The 25,896-nt window shown below is 39.6% G+C and overlaps 1 protein-coding gene across 4 annotated transcripts in view; it reads left to right on the top strand.

Annotated features, from left to right (window-relative positions):
• DAB1 (DAB adaptor protein 1) overlaps nucleotides 1-17,807 on the top strand; it is a 111,521-nt gene extending 93,714 nt beyond the window's left edge. For 3 of the 4 annotated variants that reach the window (XM_010164019.2, XM_029084026.1, XM_010164018.2), the window contains 5 exons: nucleotides 2,116-2,178; nucleotides 3,318-3,426; nucleotides 5,864-6,412; nucleotides 7,255-7,382; nucleotides 8,298-8,381. In XM_010164019.2, coding sequence (XP_010162321.1) covers nucleotides 2,116-2,178; nucleotides 3,318-3,426; nucleotides 5,864-6,412; nucleotides 7,255-7,382; nucleotides 8,298-8,381 — 933 coding nt within the window. Of the gene's footprint in view, nucleotides 1-2,115; nucleotides 2,179-3,317; nucleotides 3,427-5,863; nucleotides 6,413-7,254; nucleotides 7,383-8,297; nucleotides 8,382-17,762 lie in introns of those variants that run through there. The other variant, XM_029084025.1, reaches the window with a different exon arrangement.
• The last annotated feature ends 8,089 nt before the right edge of the window (nucleotides 17,808-25,896 follow it).

Here is a 25,896-nt window from a genome sequence, read left to right as displayed (position 1 = left end):
TATAATCCAGAGTTCAAAAGTATACTCACTATCAATTGTCAGTATTGATATGAAACATATAATATTTTTTCCACAAAAAAATGTATAACTTTTCAGACACTTCCTCTTAGTCTGTGTAACCACGTGTGCCCTGCCCTTTCACATCCCCTCTGGCTTACTCTCCCGCTGCTTCACCTGGGATGGAAGCACTGGAGGAGCCTTTGCACATGGCCTCCTCAAAAGGACACCAGCTATTTCTTAGCAAGCCAGAGAGGAGAAAACAGTGAAAAGCTCACCGGGACAATTTGGAGAGATGAGAAGAAAGTGGCTCTTTCATTGACTCTGTGTCACCTGGCATCTCTTGAGTCAGTAGTGCCTACAGGAGGCTTGAAGTTATTTCCAAACAAGTGCTGCTGTTATCATTATTCCAGCTTTTCTGGGCATTTTAACACCACTTGCCTAGTGTGTTTGCATGCACTGCAGAAGGGACTTCTGGGTTTGGGTTGGGTTTTGGTTTTTTTTTAGAAGCTACTTGTAGCAGTATTTCAGTAATGTACACTGGAGTCAGTGTACCCTGAAGAGAACATGGATTTTCTTCCTTCTTCCATTTCTACACAGATACTTAGAGGGATATATAAGCCCATAATAAGAAAATATATTCTCACAGCACTAAAGCAATGTGATTTATTTAATATAAGACATAATATGAGGAAATGTGAAATAATTCATCCCTAGTTACGTCGTTAGACATAAAGCTGAGAATCATCCAAGCTGCTAGACAAATTCTGGGTCTAAGTGATTGTAGCGTTGCTTTTGTATATGGGAGTAGAGATTGGATTGCAAAAATATATAAATCTTTGAAATTACTATATTTAGAATAATAGTCTTATTTCTTAAAGCATCATTTGTAATAGAAGGTTGAGAGTGGGCAAAAATCTTAGGGCAATCTTGCTCCTTTGGTAGGTTGTAAAGACTGATCAGCCAGTGTGGTTCATGTCCAAAGCGCTAGCATTGAGTGGCTGCCTTTGCAGGTCAAGACTCAGCTGAATTTCAAACCTATATATATGTCACAGGTGGCTGCAAGTTTTATGTGCCTAAGCTGGAGAGCAGAGTCAATGGAACTGTATTAAGATTTGCATACAATCTCATTCATAATGAGAGTTGTGGCTTCCCACATGTGTGGGTGTGATTGAGTACAATACAGGGAAGAAGGAAAGCCAGTAAGCAGAAGAAAGGTAGTGGAGAAGGAGTAGTTCTTGAGTTCCCATCAAAGCTTTACAGAATAGCCACCCTTATAAGGATGGTAGATGGCTTTTAGGTTTCCTGCAGAGCTATAAGGGATCTGTGCTTTTCCATCCCTAGACTCCAGCTGAGCTGATTGCCAATGCAGTTGGGTGGAATAGAGTAATTTTACTCCAGAACGTGTGAAAGAGCTTTGTTTATGCAGCCACTCAAGATGCTCCTTATTATGAAAGTGCTTTTTCTCTTCTGGTCCATTTGAGTGAGACCTGAGTAGGTGACCTATTTTAAGGTCAATCTGAAGGACACCCTGAGAAAACATTTCTAGCATGAGTTAAATGTAGAGCTACAAACTTACAGTAACCCAGTTGCGCATTCTCCTTCAGGTCCACTTATCCAGGTCACACCTGTCCCATGGGCAAGGGGAAATCAGGCAGCACTTTAAAAGCCCTTCCCTTCTGTATTCTTCTGTCACTTCCACAGTCTGCTGCCGTATTTTAAGACCTTGAAATGAGTGTTTAGAAAAGGAGCAAGAAAAAGGGCTGGCCATAAATCATGCTTAGTGCTCACTGATGCTAAGGCCAGAGCAGTAATCCATCCAGTCCCATCCTGGGTAGTTTTTTTCATGCTTTATTCATTTTTTATGGTGGAGAATTCCCCACAGAATCATTTTATAGGGTCAACCACTGCCTGTTTGGGTCCATCAGCAATACCAGAAAGCCGTAACTTGAACTTATGTGCTTCCTCCATATGGTACTGAGCATTGAAGCCTACAAGGCTTTTTTTGGGATTTATATTGCTAAGCTGTTACTAGTTAACTTTACAAGCTGTATCTAGTTAACTCACACTTTGTTCTCCTCAAAAGGTAAATGGATTTATTTTTTTTTCTCTTTACAGGCTGTTACCCAACTAGAGCTTTTTGGGGACATGTCCACTCCTCCTGATGTAACCTCTCCCCCAGTGAGTACCCAGGGAAACTGAACTGTGCCTTTTTCTATGTGCTATTTTCAGTACATTTATTGAGCGCATTTACAATTCAGGTCATCAACCATTCCAGTAGAGAGGATTTCAAAGTAGTTTTTATGTTGCAAGAAAATAAAAGTGAAGCAAATGGAATGTGGAGTCACTGCTTCGTGATGATGTGCAAAAATGTCTCCAATTTTTATTTATCTGATAGAGGGCTGGGTGTCACGTAAGATACAACCTGAGCTGCAGATCCCCTTCCCTGGTGTTTATCAGAGGTTCATGCTTCACTGCACTCTGTCTCTCCATTGCACTGCAGGAAGATCTAGTTGCAGCCTTATATATCATGTCTCTGGTTCCACCGAGCACATCTCCCAGAACTGCTGATAGAGGGAGGAAGACAAAACAGTAAAGAGAGAGAGGGCTGAAAGTGTTTTGAGGGGAAAGATAATTTTCTCAACGTGCTTTTCTGCATCATAAAATGAAAACACAATCATTTTCCTATAAAATTTTTCAAGCTTACATGAAGTTGTAGGGGAGTATGAATATACTGAGAAAATTGAGGCATTGTGAAGTCAGGAGCCTCAGATCTCCAAGGCATTCTGGAGCACATCTGGGATGTTCAAAGTCCTGTCTCCTCATCCTTAGCTTGCTCAATTGGATTGGGTTTCTCCTTTCGTGTAGACCTATGGTTCTCGTCCTGTTGCTTAATTTGAAGCAATATTTATTCACTTTTCCATAAATCCTGTAGATACTTCATTTTCCTTTACTATTTCTTACATTAATCCCTTGGTCACTGCCTCTACTGGTTGTCACCTAACACCTAGAATTACAAGTCTGTATGTTCTGGAGAAAGAAATGATGTCAATATTTTGCATGTGATATATTCCAGGCAAATTTTATTTTTATTTTTTCCTCTGGTACAGTCTTGCATTTTCTTTCTTTTTCTCCTGTCTCCAGGAAATTCTAATACTCTCATTTCTATTGCTTCTTCCCTTCTACATCTTTCCATTCTTTTTTTCTTTCTTCCATCCAAACCTGTATTTTTAGAGTTATGGATGATGTGACAGCAAAGTTTGTGCTGCAGAAGCTGCAGCTGATATGTCATCATTGTATTTTATCCTGTCTTCTTGCAGACTCCTGCTACTCCAGGTGATGCCTTTATCCCATCTTCATCCCAGTCAATTCCTGCTAGTACAGACATGTTTGGTTCTGTACCTTTCAGCACTGCTGCCGTACCCTCAGGTAAGAAATCTGGGGAAATATGAGCTTGACTCAAATTTGATGATCAGTTCTCAGCTCTGGTTTGCATTTCAATTCTTGGGACATTAATTTAATACAGTGGAAGTGGGAAGGATTTTGAGGACAGCGCTGCAGGGCAAGGCAAAACAAGTCTTTAACAAGCACAGAGTACATTATTTTGAATTTGCCCATGTTTTTTAAAACAAAATCCAAAAAGTCACTGGGAGTTCAACCATAGTTCAGCCATCTGGACAATATACCTTCTAGGTACAATAGCAAGAGAGAAAAAAGCATTTTGTTTAGCTTTGTTTTTTTTTCCAGTAGCAATGACTAACCTGTGCTGTCTCCAGTAAACAGAGAATGAGACATGGCAAATTTAATTGCATTTTAAAGATATTCCACTTAGTCAAATTCTATTATTTCTTTTAGACTTTTCTATGTTCCTCAAAGTGCTCAAAATTCAGAAGCCTGTGCAGCATTCTGCATAGACATGCAAGGCACATGGTTTTGACTGCTGATCTCTCCCTGGGATACTCAGAGCAGTGCAAGAGCAGCACTCTCAGCTCCACTTAGGGGAAAAAAAGGAGGAGGAGGAGTGCCTTGAGTCATTCAACAGTGACTTTCTAATTGTTTAACTCTTCCTCTGATGGGCTGTGTTGCATGGTCAGGTTAGCCACTGTATCTCAGAAAGGTTACACTGATGGTGAAGTGTTTGGGGATAATGTCAGATGAATACCCTCGCTGCTTGGATGAGGTTACAGTGGGGGCAAGATAAAAAGCACATCTGGAGAATTCATCACAGCTGTCTATTAAAACAGATATGTGTCTGAGTTACTGTTCCTTCATCACCATTCATTTGCTCTTTCAAAGTTCTGCTTCTATTTTATTTTTATTTTGGGCTTTTCCCTTTACAATTTTGCAACCACCCATGGATTTAGCATTTCTAAACAGCCTTGAAATGAAGCAAAGGGGAGAAGGTACAGGAGGTCTCAGAAAAACACTCAGGTTAGAAACAGGAGTTTTAAAGCTATGTATTAAAAGAGAGGTTGCATATTGTAAAGTATTAGCAGTAAATCATTAATTTAAGTATGAAACAGAGTATCTGTGAAGCATAATACTTCTATCAGTGGAACAGAATTGTATTATGTGGTTTAATTTTTAACATTTTTTACAGTAGCTTTAGTTTCAGATATTTTTTTTTTTCCATTGTAAATAACAAAGCACTTGATATAAATTCCTACACAGTCAGACTCTTGGTAGCTTGAAAAGAGGGTTCAGGTCTGACAGGAAGCAATCATAATTTTAGTTTTAATCTGTAATTTTCTCCCCAACTAGAGATGTTTTATGCTGGCATATAATACCTGAAGCAGTTTGCTGTTATTAGGTACGTAGTGCAGCAGAAGCTCAGGACCCTTTTGAGGTTCTCAAGTAACCGGGTAATAACCAAATGTAGTTTGTTTTTTCTTTTAAATTTGAATTCATCTGGGCTCTGACTTTTTATGATGCAATTTGAGACACTTGCTTTGCTCTTCAGAGTCCCAGTAGTTTGAACTGTAACTGTGTCAGAAGATGGCACAGAGTGTTTCTCTTGCAAGAAAGTCTCCCTGTCACTGGAAGGCCCTTGAGCTGTCATCTAACATACACGAAGGTGCTTCCCTGTGTCTTAGAACCAGTTTTGTCACTATGCCATAGGCAGGAGTTTGCTGGTGTTCAAGTCACTCTCCCCAACAAAGAATAAAAATGAAAAGGATGAGGAACTGTAGCAAAGCTACACAGAGGAGAGGGAGACCTGGGCATCTTCTTCCTTCCTTCTGGCTGCTCATTTTTTAGCAGCATATGGACTGCTCTGAAAAGATGATCTCCATCCCAGCCTGAGCTGGTGCATCATGCTCAGTCCCAGAGATCCTTGCCCCAAGAGGAACAGGACAGGCAGAGAACAGGGAGAGTCAGAGAAGCAAGAAGAGCCTGCAGAGCTCAGCAGTGAGGAGCAGGGTTGTACTGCAAGGGAGTGACTTTAGGAAATGTTTTTGGAGCTGCTGTGGTTCTGGGAAGTGGTTTGACCAAACTGATCCTGGCTGTGCTTTGACAGAGCTGCAGGGAAGGAGCTGCCAGATGGCCAGCTGCCCACAAGGTTCTTGCACACAGGTCTTCACAGACCCATGGGGCTACTCACTAAGGAAGAGAAGTTTTTTGCTCAGATGAGGGGAAGGATTATTGGCAATATCCACTAATTTGTGGTTTTGTATAAAAGTATTTGCTCTGTGATGTGAATTCAACTATGTCTTTCAGTTTTCTTAAAAGTGTGCTGGAGTTCTGGGATCACTAATGGAACCTGCACGTTTCTGATTCATTCTGTAGCTTTTTCTGCATACTCTTGACAGTAGTGCTGACATCCTTCATCTTTTTCTTTCCCCCCCCCCGCTCTCTTTATTCTTTGAAGGTTATGTTGCCATGGGAGCTGTTCTGCCCTCATTCTGGGGACAGCAACCACTTGTTCAACAGCAGTTGGCCATGGGTGCTCAGCCTCCAGTTGCTCAGGTGATGCAGGGAGGACAGCCGATAGCGTGGGGCCAACCCGGTATTTTTCCTCCTACTCAGCAACCGTGGCCATCTGTAGCTGGTCAGTTCCAACCAACTGCCTTCATGCCAACACAAACTGTTTTGCCTTTACAAGCAGCCATGTTTCAAGGTACCATTGCTCCTATAGCTACTGTTCCACCCACAAGTGATTCCAACAGATCAAGTCCACAGACAGACAGGCCCAGACAGAAAATGGGAAAAGAAATGTTTAAAGATTTCCAGATGGCTCAGCCTCCACCAGTGCCATCAAGAAAACCAGATCAGCCTTCCCTCAGTTGTACCTCAGAGGCCTTCTCAAGTTATTTTAACAAAGTTGGGATGGCACAGGAAGCAGATGACTGTGATGACTTTGACATATCTCAATTAAATTTGACTCCTGTGACTTCCACGACACCATCTACAAATTCACGTGAGTATTCCTATGCTTTCAGCCATACCTTTCCTCAGACGTGACTGCTCCTCAAAACATTTCTTTCTTTTTTTTCATGCAGTAAATTAATTACAGCACAGATATGGACTGAGAACCTTCGTGCATGTTCTAGGTTATTAAATGTGTTCCAGCCATAAAGAAAAGTATCAGAGAAGAATTTCAGAGACCGCTGAAATTAACAGCCCTGGTAGCTGCAGTCTGAAATTTAATTTCTATGAAGACAGAATATATGTTCTGTGCTAGGGTCATGCAAGCTGGTTGGAAAGTGCCCATGACAGTCGCCTTTATGAATGGTTTCACTTATGTCCCATTCAAGCCATACTTTGGAGAAATTATGGGATGGGTATTTATTTTAATAGCTGCATGTGTTGGACATGTGAGGAAATGCATTGAAGAGCTGTAAAATAAGCTTATCATGTTCCTAGCATGGAGATGGGGGATTTTGCAGATTGCTGAAAAGAGGAATTCATGAGACAGAGATTTACCAGGGGCCAGCTGGAGACCTTCTGTTTCACTTACCTGCCACAGGGCAGACGACTCATGCATTCTTAATGTAATGTAGTGGCGTCTCCCTGGTTCCTAAAGACATATGCCAGATGCAGCCAGACTTAATTTGGAAACGACTGAATGAAATCAAATATGTGGAATTGATAATGACTTCTGTGTTCAAATTTACCTTTTACAGCTCCTCGTCAGAAAATAATTTTCAGAGTTAATAGAAGTTGAGGGCTCTAAAGAATGAGCAAATTTAGTGCTGCTGTGTCTTTTTGAACAAATTCACAGATATATATTCTGTCGCTGTTACCTTAATCTTTGTTTAGCTCCAACCCCTGCACCCAGACAGAGTTCTCCATCAAAATCATCAGCATCTCATACCAGTGATCCTGCTGCAGATGACCTCTTTGAAGAGGGGTGTGAAAGCCCAAGCAAAAGTGAGGAGCAAGAGGCTGTGAGTAGCAATAAGGTTTCTAAATACTGCTTAGGTCTTTTTAGCTAGAAAAGACAGAAGTTAATTAAATGTTGTTTGATTGTGCCAGAAATAACTATTCTAATAGGGCTGGGTGGTATTTAAGGGGGAGCTGCAGACGGCATTCACTTCATGGTTCAGTTTTGATAGCTAAAAGCATGATATTTATCTTGATTTGCACTAATATTACATACAAGGAACCAAACTCAGAGTTTATATGTAAGATTATCTATTTAGTTGTATCCCATATCCTTTTTAGCATACCAGCATTCACTTGTTGATGGTAAGGGAGTCTGAGGTAAAACAACATACATGCTGAGGCTGCAGAAAGAGATGTGAGAGTTTGTGTGTTAAAAAGATGATGGTTGATGTTGTCTTGCACATTCTTGCGTCCCAGTTGCTTGTCTAGTTACATTCCTCAATGTTCTGGCCCTCAGTATGTGATTTCTTTGCCTCAGACTCAGTAGACCAAAGCAAGAAATGTTATCTGAGCAATGACTTTAAATCACAAGGTATCTTGGGCAGGTAAGAGCCTGAGTGAGCCAAAGGCAAGAGGGAGTCTTACAAAAAAAAGAACCCAAAGGTACAAAATACCACAAGCTTGGACTCTTTCTGATTCACACAGATGCACTGGCTTTCAGGGCCTTTTGCAGTTCTGGTTTATCTGATCCAGTACCTTCTGAAGTCTGTGGCAGCTCCTGCATGGGCTCCAGCAGGTATTGGTGAGGGCCTTTCCTACAGGAAACCATTTTGAGAACATATCAGCAGTGAGGTCTCACTTTCTGGTTTTCATGAGATAGGATGTACTTGTTATGCCCACAGCATGAAAATAACCTCATGTTGACTTTTCACTTTCTTATTGTTGAGAAAAAAAGGTGTTATGTTCTTGTATTCTAGCCTGATGGGTCTCAGGCCTCATCCAACAGTGATCCATTTGGTGAGCCAACTGGTGATACTATAAGTCCACAGGTCGGTAGCTAGATAGCGCAGGTTGGGGTAGGTATCTGTCCTTTTTTTCTCTACACCTTGAGGTGCTCACTTAATCTTCCACCAGTGCCTGCCATTGCTTTCATGGATGCATGGTTTGTTTTTCCTTTTCATCTCTTCTGTTTTTCCTCTCCATTATCCACAGTGTATTCCTCATGCTCAGTGGTTTGCATGGCTTTTGCCATTCACTAAGTGTTGCAACTTATGCAAATGTGTGTGTTTCAGGTTTCTGCATGCTTTAAAGAAATGTAGACTTATTTTTGTGTTCACATTCTGAGGGGAAATAGGGAAACTGAGCCATTCCTAGCAATGTATTAGGCAGAACATCTTTTTGTTCTGAAATCCACTCTGGCCTTTAGTCAGATGTAACATATTAAATGCAATAAGACATCTTACCCATAGGCATAACAAACATTAAATAAAATTATGTAATGATACATGAACACCTCTACCCTAAATCAATGTGATAATCAGTAGAAGAAGCACATATATTAGCTGCATGTAAAAAATATTGAAATGGGTTTGTGTATTTTTATCTCCAACTGCAAATTAAAAACATCTGAAAATTATGGTAATTCATACTACCATTGGCATACTGATGTTTTAAAAATTATTCATCAAACATAAGTCATTTAAATCCAGACAGACGGAAAAGATGATCTTTTCGTCTTTTGTGTTACAGAACACGTTAGGAAATGTGGCTGCCAGTCAGTGCGCTGTGATTTGTTTCAATAGAGTATATATGTTTTACCAAAAAGGCAGTAAAGCTACAAAGTTTTATGAGTGCTGAGCATTGTTATTCCATCCCAATACGCTCTGGTGTTACTATTTGAAGGATATGTTTCATTATCTTCTCCCTGTTTGCCACTCATGTTTTGTATTGCCCAAATACACGATCTGATACAGCTTCTGCGCTTCAGCACAGAGCTCCTGGAACAAGTCCATAACAATGGTAGAACCCTTTTTATTTCTGTACAAAAATTGCACTGTATTTACCAGTGACTTATCCACCGTGAGCCAAAATAATTTGATTTCAACTCAAAATTAATTGCTTCATTAGGAGTCAGTTTACTTTGTACATTAAATATAGTTGAAAAAAAATCTTACGATAACTTAGTTTTGATCCACTTGTGAGTAATAGGATTATCTCTTAATAATACATGGTGCTGTGAGAAGGCATCTTCCCCTTCTTTAGCTTTACCAAAATAATACTCAGCTCTTGGGGGCTAAAGCAAAAGTAACATTAAGTTTTGTGTCTCATTGAGTCTAAAAAGGACAGTGTAAGGATAGAGTCAAGCTGGGAGGAGCTGCTCTAGCAAGAGCATCTGTTGGTTGTTGTATCCAGCAAGATCTGCTTCTGTATGTAAATTGATGGTGCCACACAGTAATTTGGCTTTGCCTTTGCCTGACCTCAGCCAGTACTGCCATAGCCAGCTATCCCAGCTTCAGACCATTTCAAGAGTTCTTTCCTAGATCAAGAAAGAAGATTTGACCTTTATCCGAGTCCCACACTCTGCAAACCCATGTACATTTGTTTATTACTATTTATCCTAGTCAGAGTAATTCTGAAATTCATCCCAGGGAGAATAATGATAAAATCTCTTTCTAATTTTCTGACTGTCACAAAGATAGTTAGCATCATTTGTAAGCTGGCATCACACACATTTACCTACCAGGAGTTCTGGAGATAACTTGAACCAGTAGTTTAAGTCTGTTAACGCATATTACTGTGTAAGGCAGTCAAGTGAGGGACTCCTTTTGTTCTGCTTTTACATAATACTTAGCAAAATACAGTCTTTTACCTCTCAAGGGTCTCTGGGAGCTACAAGAACAGTGTATTTCCAATGATTCCATATGTTTTTTCTATATTTTTTTGCTAATCCTTGTAGAGTCTTGAATAAAATATATATAATTCTCAGAAATATAGTCTGGGAAATAATGTTACTGATTATCGTATTATAGTAATTCCTAAAAGCTGTAGGCAGGAACAGGAAGCTGAACAAAAAGAAAGCCTCTACCCAGTGAAGTTACACTAATAGCATTGTGCCTCTGCGCAGTCCGTAGGAAATCCACTTGCTACAACCAGCCCATCTAATTCTGAAGCCTGGTATCATCAGAGCAACGGAAAGTCTAATCTCCATGGAAAATTATCAATTCAGGACTTACTACTGTGTTGTGTATTGAGCTCTGCTTTTGGAGAGGAACTTAATGGGGAGAAACATGTAGTACAAAAGAATCACAGTCTGCATAAAAGGCACTTTTGTGTGTTAGATGGGAGATTACTTTGCTCTTTGGAACATGGTTCTCCACACCAAGAACAGCACAGTATACAACTCAGATGAATGGACCTCTCAGGAGCGTGACATAGTATTGTGTTCAGAAGTGTCAACTATATCTGCTCCCAGCATCTCTCTGAAGTCAGCTGTGCCCATATAATACCTTTGCTTACCTACTCTTGATGTGTTCAGAATGTGTTCACCTACCTAGTATTTCGTATCCTGATCTTTCAAGGTACCTTAGCAATTTGGTTTCTTGATTCCTTCTGATACTCCATATTCTCGTGTAGAAATAATTCAGCATCTTTTAGTTACTATTTTCATTTCTCTGTTTCTCTTCCTTTTGCAATCTTCAACTTAAGCTCTCAAATCCTCATCCTACTGATAGCTGTTCTTATAAATCACTCTTCTACAGATAACTATGGCTTCTTAGTAGGTAAATGTAAGATTTTATGCATATGTTATGGTTTTGTCCCTTTATTGTTGGATATAAGCAGAAAGGCCTAACTTTCACAGGTGAAATAAAATCAACTATTTGCAGAGCTGTTCATAGCAAGATTTGTATTTGGTTGTTTTCCCTTTGTTCATTGACAGTGTTGAGGATGGATAGGGATTTTCCAAAAGGGGTGAAGAGAACACTGAGTAATAAGACTGCCATCTTCAGCTGATTTATGTTTAATCCCTACTGCTGTCTTTAAAGACTGTGTGTGGATAACTGTGGTGAAAAGACAGAGAGAGAAAGAACTGGGTTTAGCTGCGATTAATCATTTAATCAAAGCTGTTAATCATTTATTATTATTATTGACATTTTGGATTAAAGCAAGAAGTTTGAACAGAGGAGTTTTCCCCTGGTCATCCTCTTTTTACCAATTCACCTGAATTATAGGGAGTTAGGTGCAGACCCTGACCATGTGGATATTTCTGTTCTTGGGAGTATTTCAGCCTCAGCCCCTGACTCAGCCTCAGCAATGGGTGACACTCATGCCATGACACTAGGAAGCCCTGAAGCTATACAATTGAAATATTAGCAAAGGCTATAGAAAGTGGAGCCTTCAAGCATGATGAGAAAAGGGAAGGAGAGAAGCAAACTTTGACTCTCTGATGTCAGGCTTCTTCAGATACCTGTGGTTATGTTGGCCAGCATCTCCTAACAGAACATCCTGATTGTGGAAGGAATAAATTCAGCCTGATCAGATATCATGGTCTTACTCCATATGGACCACAGGAACCAATTCTTGAAGGCAGATTAGCAACAGGGTGAAACTTCTGAAAGAAAATAAGGGAATATTTGGAATCACAATTATTGCAATACAATTCATTTTAAGTGCTGGAACAATGCAGCTCTATTGATAGGCTGCCCAGTTCAAGACTTGCACTGGCAATGGTTCACGGGAGATTCTCAGGAAACCTTCAAAACATTTGTGGCTAGAGCCTATCTTCCTCAAACAATTATAAGCCCTCAAAATATGTCACACCCTTCATGATGCTATCAGCACTGTCAGGAGAGCAACAGTTCTTTAGAATATTTGTCTATCAGCTTTTGGTGGTACTTCAGTGGCCCACTGCCACCATCCATCTTTGAGCAAGTGCTATTCTTAGTGACAAATGTTCCTAATAATCTTAGTCAGCTCCAGGATGGACTACTATAACTCTTTATTTGGGATTTACTAGGATGTTGAAAGACAATAGCAACTTATGGACAAAACATTGGCTTATCTGGGACCTTAGTGAGCATCAGGTGTGCATATTAAGCTGATTTTGCATCTTCCTCTTCCTTCTGCCCCTTTTCTGTTACACTAGGACTCTGAATGGGCTCAAATTATCAAAGGCTATATTTGCAGGATCTGTTACTGTCATTCATCCAGCTAAACAGGAAGTGAATAGAGAAATTTGTTATGATTATCGGTGACCTGTTCTTACTGTAGGCTCTAGAGCTATCATTCTCAAACTAAAGACACAGCACCGAGCAGGGCTGTGAACCAGAGAGGGAAGAAGTAGCGTTGTGTGTTTGGAAAGGTATCACAGTTTAGGAAGTACTGCTTCATTCCAGAGAAATCCTAGAATTGTCATTTCAGGCCTCATGCTCGTTTGTTCATCATCATATTTCCCAGGGAATCTGAAGGGACGAGAACAGAGAAATTCAGGCTGCTCTGTGAATAGAAGCATCCTACAGATTTGCTTTCATCTCCACTGCTACAGTCCCCTTTAAGCTATCCATTTCAATGTGATCGGCTCATACACAGGTTTCTCATCTCTTCCAATGTCTGCAAGCCCACTTGAAGTAGCCAGGCACCCTTCCATTTCTCCAACTTCTTCCTTTAAACAAGAGGCAACATACTGTGTAGATTGTCTAGAGCTGTGTACCTGCTGATTGGCAATCCAGCAATTCAATTAGGGGACGAACTCTCCCAGCTTTCTCTCTAATGAGGTCTTTTAAAAGTTCCCTGTCTTCTGCACAACAACTGATTTTAAAAAGGCACTTGTGATAATTTACTATCTTTGAGACTTCTGAACAATTTGCTTCAAATTGACCACTGAGTTCAAAAGTTATGAAGGAGAATTGACAGATACGTAGACAGAAAGTATAATTGCATGGCTACTGTGTTGTTAGGAAAAGGGTCCAGAAATAATAGGCGTGTTTCTTGGCTGCAATTCATTATTATACTGGGACCAAGATGGAGCAGCGCTCATCTTTCTGAGTAGTTCTCATTGCTTTTTAATTTTATGGATGTATAGCATCCATCTTGGTACTAAAATAACAGAAACTTTTAAAGTGTTAATAATTAAAATGGCTATTTGAGACTAGGAAATATTCCTAGGTAGGTTCACAGCAAGAATAGAGGCACTCTCCAGTCATAATCTCGAACTATAAAGTTACTATATTTATCACAGAATCACAGAATGTCAGGGATTGGAAGGGACCTCGAAAGATCATCCAGTCCAATCCCCCTGCTGGAGCAGGAACCTAAATGAGATCACACAGGAAGGCATCCAGGCAGGTTTTGAATGTCTCCAGAGAAGGAGACTCCACAGCCTCCCTGGGCAGCCTGTTCCAGGGCTCTGTTACCCAAATATGCTGCTAATAGAGGCCAACGGTAATATAAATAACCAAAGATAAGCCACTGGCTATTGAGGCTTAATGGGCCAATAGGAATTACCTGTCTTATCACCAAAGATACTTAATTTGAATCCCGCTTGCCAAGTTTACTGTATTCTGTTTTATTGAATCAGCATGCAGTAAGTAGAGAAGATGCATTACCCTCCCGTTCCCTTCGCTTGCATTCCCAGCACAAGATTCTCATTTTGGCTGGCACCCCAGCACACTTATTTCATGAAACTGTCATTTGAGCCTGCCCTTTCTGATCAGTCTCAACCAGGAGTAAAACCGGTGCTGAGAATCTATTGTAAAGGGCAAAGAAATCTATGGGGGCCTCACCTCTGCAATTCAGTACATCTTGCCTGAAGCTTTGCACATAGTGGGGTGCCTCGCCGTGATGAAAGGATTGCCAATGTACAAACAGGTTCTTCCTAACCAAGTCCCGTGTTAATGTTTTGTGAGTGAGCTCACCTACACAAGGCCAAGGAGACGCTGAATCTTTCAAGAGATGTTCTCCAATGATTAGTTCTTCTGGGGAACAGATGTTAATGCCTTTAAATTGGATGCAAATTTACTTCTAGTATTTACATAATATTATTCAAAACTATTAGCAACCTTGTTTCCTCATACCGTAGTGTACTACACCAGAAATACTTGCTGTTTGCTACAGTTTTGTTTATTATGCAAAATGTTGCTTGAAATGGGAAGCATAAACTGATTTTAAGCATGAAGTATCTCTGGAATATGTAAATGTACCATACATAGGGAAAATTTTCTCTTTGGCAGTTTTTGCAATCCATTCCGAGAGACTTCATAACTCAACATTTACACAACATACTTGGAGCTTCCTGAATATTTAGATGTCTGACTTAAAGCATGTCTATTTAGACATTTCTGGTCCCTTACTGCAACCTGTCATTTTGGTCACTTTTGTCAGCTGACCTGTGAATTCCTATTCTCTCCCTGCAATAGCTTGTTATTTAAAGGCTACTGTTCAACGTAAAGAACAGCCTAATTCAACCCCATTAGAATGTGAGAAGAGAGCTAAACACTACTTTGATAGCAGCTTCCAAACATAAAGGAAAACATTTACTTTTCAAACATCTGCCAGAAATTGCATATCCCCAAAGCTGACAGAAACCTTCAAGTAGGATTTAGCAGCAAAAAAAGGTGCTGCCAGTTGTCATCTTGGTTTCTCCCAGTGGGTTGATTAAAGCACATCAGAAGTGCTTCTGGGCCAATCCTATAGAAAGGAAAACACTTTAAGATTCAAGGTGTTTATGTGAATTGGAAGCTTTGTGTGCTGTTTTATTTGTTCCACTCTTTTTTTTCTTTTCTCTGACAAAGACCCATTCTTCAGTTTCCTTCCCTCCAGATCTGTTCCTTATGCAGTGGTAGAAGTAGAAAGCGGAAAACATTGGTGAGATTATTCCAATGCTGTGAGAAGAGTTAGGCTCACCTGCCTTTTAATGACATTCCCTGTGACTTTTGCATGGAGTATGTAAAAAAGGGGATTTATTTCTGCTTCCAAGACCCTCCAAAATAATGCTTGTGAAAGCCCCGCTGCTTGACATTGGGAGAGAAGCTATCCATGAAGTCAAGAGCACTTGACTCTGCTTTTGCCTCTTTTCTGTCCCTTTCTGCTCTCTTTTGCTCTCTTGAGTATCATTATCAATGCTTTACAGATACCATTTGCAGTGTTGGGCTACAGGCAAGATGCACTGCTTGAATTAGTGCTTTACAGATACCATTTGCAGTGTTGGGCTTGAATTATCTCCAAATAATATTAGAAAACAAATCTTAGTCATTGACAAAAAACTTTGAGAAGATTGCACGCAATTACTGCAATTAATTTCTCATTTAGGCATCTGAAGGGGGAAATCAACTAAACAGAAGACATAAGAACACACTTTTCATTCAAAATGCTCTGGTCTACTGGCAGAAAAATGATCCAAATCAGTGAGAAATGCGTGCCTTTGCCACATGAAGTGTACGTTCAGATAAATGTTGGGTACGAATAAAAGAAATTTCTAATTCTAAAGGCTGCCTCGTGCATTGTTGGACGTGCTGATGACCGATGATGAACTCCTCCTCCTCTTTCAAGGGTGTCAAGTTCAGTGACACCTTAGGACACCTGTTACTTAATTGTATCTGAATATCTTAAAGATACTGGAGGACAGCTCTAACAAGCATGCTTGACATTTTGAAAAGCTCTTTTTTTCCCTGAAGGCATTTGAAAAACTGACATCTTTTGTTCCAAAGGGATGTTCTCCCTCCCTCCTCTTTTCTTCTTCTCCTTCCTTTTCACTTCCCTTTGCAATCACCTCAGGTTCAGCAAATGCCTGAGGAATGGCCTGGTGTGTGTCAGGTTCCCACATTAATTAGTACAGATTTTCTCTGAACTAGCTATGATAGATCATTCTGCCAGCTTCATGTCTGCAGTACATGAAAATTGGCATAGGTAGACTTAACACACAGTATGTGAAATGCAGTTATTTACTTTCAGTCATCTCTTCTGATTACCTTCAGTTTTTCAAGGTCACAAAATAAATTTGCTTCTTACTGGGATAATTTTGGCAGCCTTTGTTTAGTCATTCCAAAGGATTTCTCTCATCCTCTCTTAATGCTCATAGTGTACTCAGGGCTTCATTTAGGTAGAAGATGGGGAAGCAGAGTCTGCAAACTCCAGAAATGTCATCATTTCAAGGAATAAGAGACAACTTTTCTTGGCATGGAGGAAACAGGTCATATTTTCAATTTTTTGTGTTATATATACAAATAAAATAGCTCCTCATTCATCATGAAATGCCCAGTGAGGTAGGACATTGCACTGGGAAGGGGCCACAGTCTTGAGCACTGGCCAGGCACCCTGAGCATGGAGTAAATATAGCCCAATGGATCCAACTTTGGGCTGTTTTTCTCATCAGCAGCATCATTTTTATAAGCAGTGATTAAAATCCTGTGCCATCCCCTGCCAGACATTTCTGTGCTCTGCAGTGCCCAGTAATTTGCCAGCCTTCAGAGTTGTTGGGTTTTTTTGTGCTCAAAGTCAGCTTCTGCTGATGCTGCTCTAACATGAGTTGACTCTAACTTGGTTAAATTCAGCGTCATGGCATGGTATTTGAATATTTATCAAGCTATGGAGAGTTAATGCAGTATGGCATTAATTAGCCTTTCTGCCTGTCTTGTTCTTTTTTTAGATGTCATTCTTAGTTTAATAAATTAGTTTCTGGAAATGAAGTAGGTTGGTTTCCAGGGTCCATGCATGCTTTTGCTTCCCACTGCAGCCAAGATGAACATAGTATTAAGAAAACACAGGGTGTCAGCTATGAAGCAACACTGAAGAACACAGCAGCTTTTTTTCCCCCCAACATCCTGGAAATTCCCAAGAAAGTATCTGTTAAATCGACGCGCTTTCCTCCCAGCTGTAATGATTGTACTAATGGTTATACAGATTCCTAATCAAACTGCACAGAGCTTTCCTCATTCTTCACAGGCAACTCAGACTGTTATTTTACATCCCATCACAGCTTCATTAGCTCAGCTTTCAGTGGTGGGTTCTGTTTGCAACTATTTTTCTCCATGAGTTGTGTAAAACCCACAGCTACGTTCTGCTTTTGTGCTGCTGGGGGCGGGTCTCAGCCTGGTACCAGTAACAGAGTTTTACACCAGTTACATTTCTGGCCTGTAAACTTCAGAACATCTAGTCATATAAATATCATTTCATTTTGTCATACGTCTGTGCCCAGCAATACCTCCTGAGGATCGGTGTGTGGCCAATACTGGAAGAGGAAATTGATAGTAAGCATTCATTTTCTGAAATAATGTCACGTTTTCTTCACAATTCAGCCAAGGTGCCGCGATCACTCAAGGCAGCACAGAAAACAAACACTTCCTTTGGGTTTGACTCACGAGGTATTGCTGTTCTCAAACAGATGTTCTAAAAATGTTCTAAAAACTGTCTGGAGACATCTCCGCTTATTTTATTTTCATTATCCCCAGGAAGCAGAACCTCTCTACGCCCAGATCAACAGACCTAAGAAATAGCATTGTTACAGGCTTGTGGTGCTCCAAGACTCAAATGAAACCCAACAACCTGGCAGGCCTTTGGCTCTCATGCTTTTTTCTGATTGATTTTGTCTGACAAGGAGCAATGATTCCCCTCCTGGACTGGCTCTACGAGTGTTCCTGACATTTTTCTTGGCAACCAATGGCAGATTCCTGTGGCAGCACAAAATAAAAACTCTCCCTGCTTATCATACCACGAGTCCAGCCCCGTCCCCACAACTCATGGGTATCCAGACTAGGAAATCTTACTTCTCTGTCTTCTTTTAAACATTAATTTTCTTCTGTATGCCACATATAAATAATGAGCATCTGAAGTTTATTGAGTATTAGACATTCTTTTTTCTTTTCAGCAACAAGCAGAGTCTGTATGTAGCAGTGGCATTATTATTCAACAGCCTTTTGGGCACAAGTCGGCACTTTTTATGTCACGGTGACATGTTTTTCATCATCATTTACATCAAGCTGATCCTGACTTTTTTTTTTTTCCCCCTGTGTAGACATATTTAAACAAGAACAACAAAAAATACCGACAGTGTCATTTTTTTTTATTATTATTATTTCTTATTCTGTAGTTTTGTATGAGTGACAGATCTAACAGCAAAATGCCTCCTGCGGAAATGATTCCTAACTTGAAACCACAGAATAAAAACTCAGTTGTTTATCCATCCTGACTGAAAACGTTGCCAAAAGGACCTTTAAGTTCTAGCGCATCATGAGGAAGAAATGCTGCTTTCTGTTGAAATACTCATGTTGTGGGTAGAGAAAGGACATCGAGTCCCACTGAGGAAAGACGAAAGAGTCAGTATTTCCTAGGAAACTCTAAACAAAGTGCAGAAAAGGAATATTTTTATTTCTTCGATATCTTGCTGCTGTAACGCTATGCAGACAAGTGTTTTTCTTCTCTGTGTGCCATTTTTGATGAAAAAAAAAAACAAAAAAACATTTGCCAAATAATACTGGTATGATTCTGGTTTAGGAATTTGGATGAAGCGGACTTTACAAATGGGACAAGGATGGCATGGATTTTGGTATAAGAAACTGATTCTGTGATCAAATTGTTCATCTTTATCACTTTTTGTACATCAGAAAAATCAAATGGGATTTTTATTTTATAACTTGAAAAAAAATCTTACTGTTAAACTCTTTAAATGTTTAAGGGGAAATGGCTTTAAGGAGTTCGAATGAAAATTACCAGTTTTTTTGTAAATATAAATGTTACGAAAATTCTTTTACTAATGCCATTACACAGTAGAGAAGGTAGCAAGTTGCAGTGCTTGGGAGGTGTGGCAAACCCAGTTTGTGGTTCTCACGTCACATACCTTTTTTTCCACGTGCTTACGGTAATGGGCTGAAGCTCAAGTGCATTTGCCAAAAGCAGTCAGCTTGTCAGCGACTAGTGAAATTAATGGGAACACATGATTTTATGATCTAGTGTCATCACACGGACATACTCCACTTACAAGAAATCACATTTCATTGACATTCCTTTGAACCTCTGCGTAGAAGTTATCAAACTGTTTACACACAGAACAAAAGAATTTAAAACTTCCTTTTTTTACATTTATGAAGCAAAAGTGCAGTGTTTGGGTTCATATGTTTAGCACATGATTTTCATAAAGAATCTATATATTTTTGCCCTACAGAGAATTGTTATACAGGTCAAATGTGTTTTCCTGATGTTCCTATGCAGTTACAGTATATTGAATTTAGTGGTTTAACACTAAAAAGAAAAAAAAAAAGAAGAAAAAAAGAAAAAAAATAGAAAAAGGAGAAAAGGTTAAAGAAATCAAATGATTAATCAGTTTTTAGGGTTATTGTGCAGATTTTGTTTTTAAATTGACACATTAGGATTTACATTTTTGTCATGATTAAAATGGGCCTGGAGTTATAAGTATTTTACTTTCTTTCATCTCTCTTATAAGCTAAAAATGGTTTAGAAGACAGAATAACTGGGGTGGCAATCGTTGATATGTACAACCAAATCTCACACCATGATTCCAGTCCTTTATTTTGAATTAGAGAAATTAGAGAAATGTGCAGTACAGAATGTATGTGAATGAAAAATTAGCTGTGAATAGACCTAATGAACCTGCAGAGAAGAGAACTGTTATCCCCACTCACGGTCATTTGATGCTTATTCCTTAGTCATGTGCAAACAGCTTTGTAGCGAATCTTGTTTTCCCATCAAATGAAAGATCAAGTTTTCTAACTGGAGAAGATGAATTAAAACTGGGTGGATTGATTGTTTCAGGATTAAAAGCAGAGGTAAAAGCATTTCTGAAGGACATTTCTTTAAGAATATTTTCCTAATTTGCACAGTGGTGCTACTTTCTTCCTCAGTGGCTCTTTTGGGTTTTGTCCTACATACAGAACCACAAAGACAATTTGGTTCATCATAGACATTTGGGGTTTAGTATCATTTCCATTTATGGGGTAAAACGTTGAAAGAAAAAGAAGAAATTTATGTCTCAGAGGATCCATTGACATCAGATTGGTAGGAAGCAGATGGTTTATGTAGTCCTTGCAACGAATAGGTGCCGAGGGAATGAGGCTGGGATTTTAATGTCTCGTGAGAGACAGCTGGACCATCGCCGTGAACCTTTGTCTTACCTTTGCCAATGCCCATAAGTAAAAACTAATTCTGAATTGTCTTGTCATACGATTAGATCATCCTTGTCATGGTTGAGATGCTGAGTCGAGAGGACTGGAAGGCCTCACACTGGACCAGTATTGTAGATAACTCAAATATCCAGCTTGTGCAATTGTTTAATCCCTCATCGCTTCACTATCACTAAATTTGTCACTTTAAATTTAAAAACCAGGGAACCCCACCAGCCATCCTGTTGTCATCCCCCCGTAGATTCTTGATCTTTGTGTGTCATGAAAAGATATTTTGATAGATCGTAGTCATCCAAGTGTCTGATGAAACCTTTCATCTAATAATGTACTGGGCACCTTCTTTGCAAAAATGTTTACTCCGTGGTTTTCATTCATTTTTATTTCTGCATTCTGACACATATTTTTTTAATAAAGATGAGAAAATTAAAATGACTGTTGCAGTACATTTCTAAACCTACTTTAACTTTACCTCAGATAATGACCATTTGTTAACATATACGGACACATTATTTTTAATTTTCTGTATAATGCATTCAGCAACAACAAAAAAAAAACCCAACAAATTTTTAGAAATTTTCCATTAATTTCTGTAACACACCATGTAATACTGTTATGAATAAAAACGTTTTAAAAAGGTGTCATTTCAGTAAGTTTGTTTCATAGCATTTTCCAGTGTGGGTATCTGTCGTGGCCAATATTTTTGACAGTGGAAATATCTGGGAAAGAAGGAAAAAAAGTGCTTCAGTTTGGGGAATACCTGATCTTAAACACTCATAAGTGTTGCTTATCTTGCAAATACTTTACTTGCTGCTTTTAATTGCTGCCTCCGTGGTTTTGGCCTCCCCTTTTGGGTGGTTTAGGATGAGCATCCCAAACCAGTAGGTATTTTAGTCACCTCCTGTGAAATCACACGTTCCTGAGAGAGCCCATGCTGTGCAGCACTACCAAAGCTGGAGTACCTCTGTGACACGTGAACAGCTGTAATTAACTTCGCTCACATTTTCCTCTTCAAGTAAGATTTAAAATTAAAAGTGTGCATTTAAACATGATGATTTCGAAAGTAAAAAAGCCCCCAAACTTTCCAGTAATACGCACAGAATTGAGAGCAAAGCCTTGATTCATTAAAACCTATTAATGATACCACCATCTATTTCAGTGGGACCTTTCTACTGGTTGGGGCAATGTGTAGGGTAGGCTGAAGTGTTTTGCTGGTGTGAACGTCTTGATGCCACCTACAAAATAATGTTGTTTGATGTCCAGAGGTACCAAGTACTGGATCTCTCAGCTAAGATAAGGAGTAGTATTATTCTTTGCTAAGTGAGTGATGCAAGTATGCAAGATACCACATGGAAATTTAAGGATAAGAAGTGCGTGTCTACATATTGGGAGAGAGAGAGGTGTGGATGTGTGCACATATATTTTATTGTATTTCTTCTTGATGTCTCATGCCTTTCTCATCCCCCAGAAATGTCGAGTAGGTCATGCTCACACATTCATTGCCTTTGTCAGTGAACATTGTTGAAATACTTGGATCCCACCTAAGAATAAAGGTCGTTCTGTTGTGATGAAAACATGCTAGTGTTAATGGCATTTTGACTTTGTATGCAGCTGTATTCAGATGTCCTTGGAAAGAGGAACATGATCTGTTTGGTTTTCAGTGAGCTACGAAACATGAACTTAAAAGTGAAATAAGGCACAGCTAAGCATGGTTTTCAACTAAAATGTGTTTTTACAATGTAGGCCAAATCTAGTCTTGGTGGTACTCATCTGCTACCCCCAACGGTGAACTTGCTTTATGTTGAAAAATCAGAAAATTTGGCTCGTGTTGCACAGTTGCTATGCCGACTCAGTTGAAAAATGCAGAATGATCAGGTTTGAGATCTAGTCCAGGGATGGTGAGGGATCTCAAAGTGGGAAGGACCTGGCTTTGTGTTGGCACTGTTTAGAAGGAGAAAAAAAATCTAATTCTTACTGTGCTGTGTCAATGTACTCTGTTAAATTAACTTAAGTGCAACTTAAGTGCACTAGGAGTCTGTAGATTGTATGAGTGTATCCAGCACAAACATGACTAGTTCAAGAAATGGTCCTGATTTAACTCATGCTAATTAAGGCTGTGATCTCCTGCAGTAATGAGAATTTATTTAGCAAACGGTTTGCAGAATCAACCTGCGGTTTTACACAAGTGAAGGCTCTGACAGATCTTTCTTGTCTATGTCAGTGACTTCTGGGAAAGAAATCGATTGTATAGACTGGGAATACGCTATTTTAACTTGCTTACGTTGGATTAAAGGCAATGTTTTATGTGCTTTAGTCACTACACAGTGACAGTTGCTGCAACAAATAAGCTAACCTCTTTCTTCCTTTTTCTAGGTTGTGATATCTATTTCCATGCACTGTTTACTTTTTTCTTTCTTTGCTTGCTAAAGAACTCTTCTCCTGTCAGGTTCTTGTTTATTGGTTTTCTGGCAAATACTGTTCTTGGTCAGAAGAATGTAATTTCAATTAAATGAAAGGAGATATCTGTTGGAATCCATCATCTACAATTATCTCTCTAAACCAACATGGAAAACACACAGTGGTGAATGAACAAAGTGAAAAGTCCGTATGGCAACCAGAAAATGAAGGTTTTGGGTGAATGTGTGAGCCTGGGTCATCTGCAGAAGCATCTGTACTAACACTGTTGCTATCACTGTGCTGCTTGCTGCATGAACTGCTCCTGGCTTCTGGTTCTGCTCCTGTATGTGAAATCAGTGGGACTCACCTCCTGTTCCTGCCTGTGATCTGATGTTACTTCTGCAAAGTCATGGTTTGTAAGAGTATCTCTGTCAGCTCTCTTGTGATGAGGTCTTCCACAAGTTCTTCTCATCCTGATTTGCTTTTTAGGTTAAGCCCCATTAAAAGCCTTTTGGTTTTTTGTTGGTTTTTTTAAATGCCTAAGGTAAAACAGAAAGCTGGCATGGGGAAGGAAAATGGTATTTTTTCTGGCTTTACTTGCTGTCTGAAAGTGTGAGGAAAATGAATTATACATTTCTGCATGACAGTGAGGAATATGGGGAGATATCCTGATAGGATTTCCTGATTACCTGTAACATTGCCTGTCTCTTTCTAAAATTATCCTACGGGAGACAGGCAATATCAGGTCTATTAGTGAAACGACTCTGGCTATTAGTTTTTAGAGCTTTAAATAGTCTTATCTCACTGGATGTGTTTGCCCTGTGGCTCATCTATCACCCCTAAAATGTTTTATCAGCACCTTAGAAAATCTCAATAAGAAGAATAGCTTCAAATGTTACCCATTCAAGGGACTTTCAGATACAGGATGTAATTTTTTTTTTTTTTTTCATTTAAAAAAAAAAAAAGGTCTTTTAAGATCTGGTGTTATTTGCTGGCTTTTCAACCCCATTTCATAGCTCCCGCAGCACCACTTCTATAAATACTCCTCAGCAGTGAAGAAAGGAAATCACAATAGATTAAAAGAAAACCAGGTTAACGGGCAGCAAATCAATGTCCATTCAGCCTCAGACATTTGTGAAAATAAAGGATTATGAAGAATTATTGCCAGGTACTAGCTCTGTAAAGACCTTTCGTGGCATCTTTGTCTTCTTTAACAAATAGTTATTAGAGGTCTAAGAAAAGCTTGGAGTGTCAGGAGCCAGTTGTATTAGAAATAAGCAGAAGTTACAACGCTGTAAGGTGGTGTGGTTTTTGTAAATTTTATACTATTTTACATACTCGGATTATGAATGTCTTGTTTTTTCTTATAAAAATGCTGTTTCTAGTTTGAAAATGAGTTTGTGTGTGTGTCTTGAGGTCTAATGGAGAGGAAATGGGGATAAGGGATGGGGCATGGTGTTTTGTTTTTTTAATTTGTCTACTTATTACTGCAGCTTTTGTCCTGCTGTCCTCCCAGGACCCCAGAATCAGAGCTTTCAGGGCAGGTGAACCTGTGCCCAATTTGGAGTCACTGTAAGGCATTGTTTTTAGAGAATCAAAAGCCAGAAAAGGAGAATTAAGCTCAACAAGTTGAGTTTTTTATGTCCAGGGCCTTTCAGAGACCAGCCTCACCACCAGAAAATATCTGTATTAATAACAAAAATGGTGATGCAGCCGAGTCAGTTGTAGTAAACCTTAGAGTTTCTTACTTGTGAACTTCACCATGTGTTTGCCACCATATGTTCTTCATCATTAAAATCGGTAGGTGAGCCTTCTCTTACCTTGGAATGAGCCCGTTGGGTTCTTCTGCAGAAGGAAATGCATTATGAGTTATGAATCTGGGAATGAAAAGATTGTCTCAGGGAAGAGGAAAAAGAAACGCTTTTTGAAAAGCACACTAACGATACCATAAACAGCTGCTTGCTGGCTCCAGTCTGACATTTCTCAGGGAGGATCTTTCATCTCTGATGTGTTTCACAGTTTGCCTTTGGACAGGAAACTGCCATTAAAAAAAAAAAAATCATCTTTGGTGAGACTGTATGGGTTTTATTTACAGGGAGCAAAGGGTCACAAACTTACACTGGTGTTGTGAACTCTACGAAGGATGCATTGCACTCGAAAGCTCGCTGTTCATGATGGGCACTTAGTGAGGCTTCATTTTCAGGTGTGATGAAACCCACGTTTGGTGACTTACAGTGTTGTTAGTGCTAAGTGCTTTGGGATTTAAAAAGAGCTCAGCAGACAGCCACGGCTATTGGAGTCAGCGAGGAGGAAGGATCAAGACTGGGCAAAGAGGACACAGACTTTGTTACAAGGCAACGTTCCCACTGATCCATGGACCCACTAAGCCCTAAATCACAAGGAAGTGGAAAATGAGCTGTGGTTGTTGCTGTGAATTTTACATGTTAGACCTACCTCTTATTAAACCAGATTATAAACTATGTGGCAAACTTGACTTTGTTTTTCAATTCTCTCTGTAAAGTATGTTCATATGTAGGAAATTCTGTTCCTTGGGTCCCTGCTGCTGTTTTAACCTGACTTTTTCCAGCTAATTCAGGAGCAAGCATGTTCACCACTAGGATGTGCATGATGAGAGGTAGCAAAACAAGAACAAGTTCCTTTGAGATCTTCACATGCCAGGATCACTGTCATAGTTTACTATTAAATCTAGAGGGTGCTCTGTGCTTATAATCTTAGCTTCTCCGTTGCTGAAATTGAAATACTGGATGTGTACTGCGTTTCCCAGCCAGCAAAGGTCCCTTGTATGGAGAGATGTTTCCTGTAAGTGGTTTTTTTTCATCATGCACAAATGATTAACAACTAAATCAATTGTGTCAGAGGTTGAGCAAGCTCTATTGCATAGGCACATCTTGGGTTTAGTCTGGGGCAAAGTCATTTGAAACAAAAAAAGAAAGCAAAAAAAGGCAAACAAAAAGCTTTGCACAGCCTAAGCCATCTTTCCTAACCGTTGTCCTCCATGTCTGCAAAGGAAAGGGCAGTTAATCACCGACTGCCT

This window comes from Antrostomus carolinensis, unplaced genomic scaffold (genome assembly GCF_000700745.2).
Source record: "Antrostomus carolinensis isolate BGI_N321 unplaced genomic scaffold, ASM70074v2 scaffold12903, whole genome shotgun sequence".
Taxonomy (NCBI): domain Eukaryota; kingdom Metazoa; phylum Chordata; class Aves; order Caprimulgiformes; family Caprimulgidae; genus Antrostomus; species Antrostomus carolinensis.
This window is presented reverse-complemented; position numbering and strand designations above follow the sequence as displayed.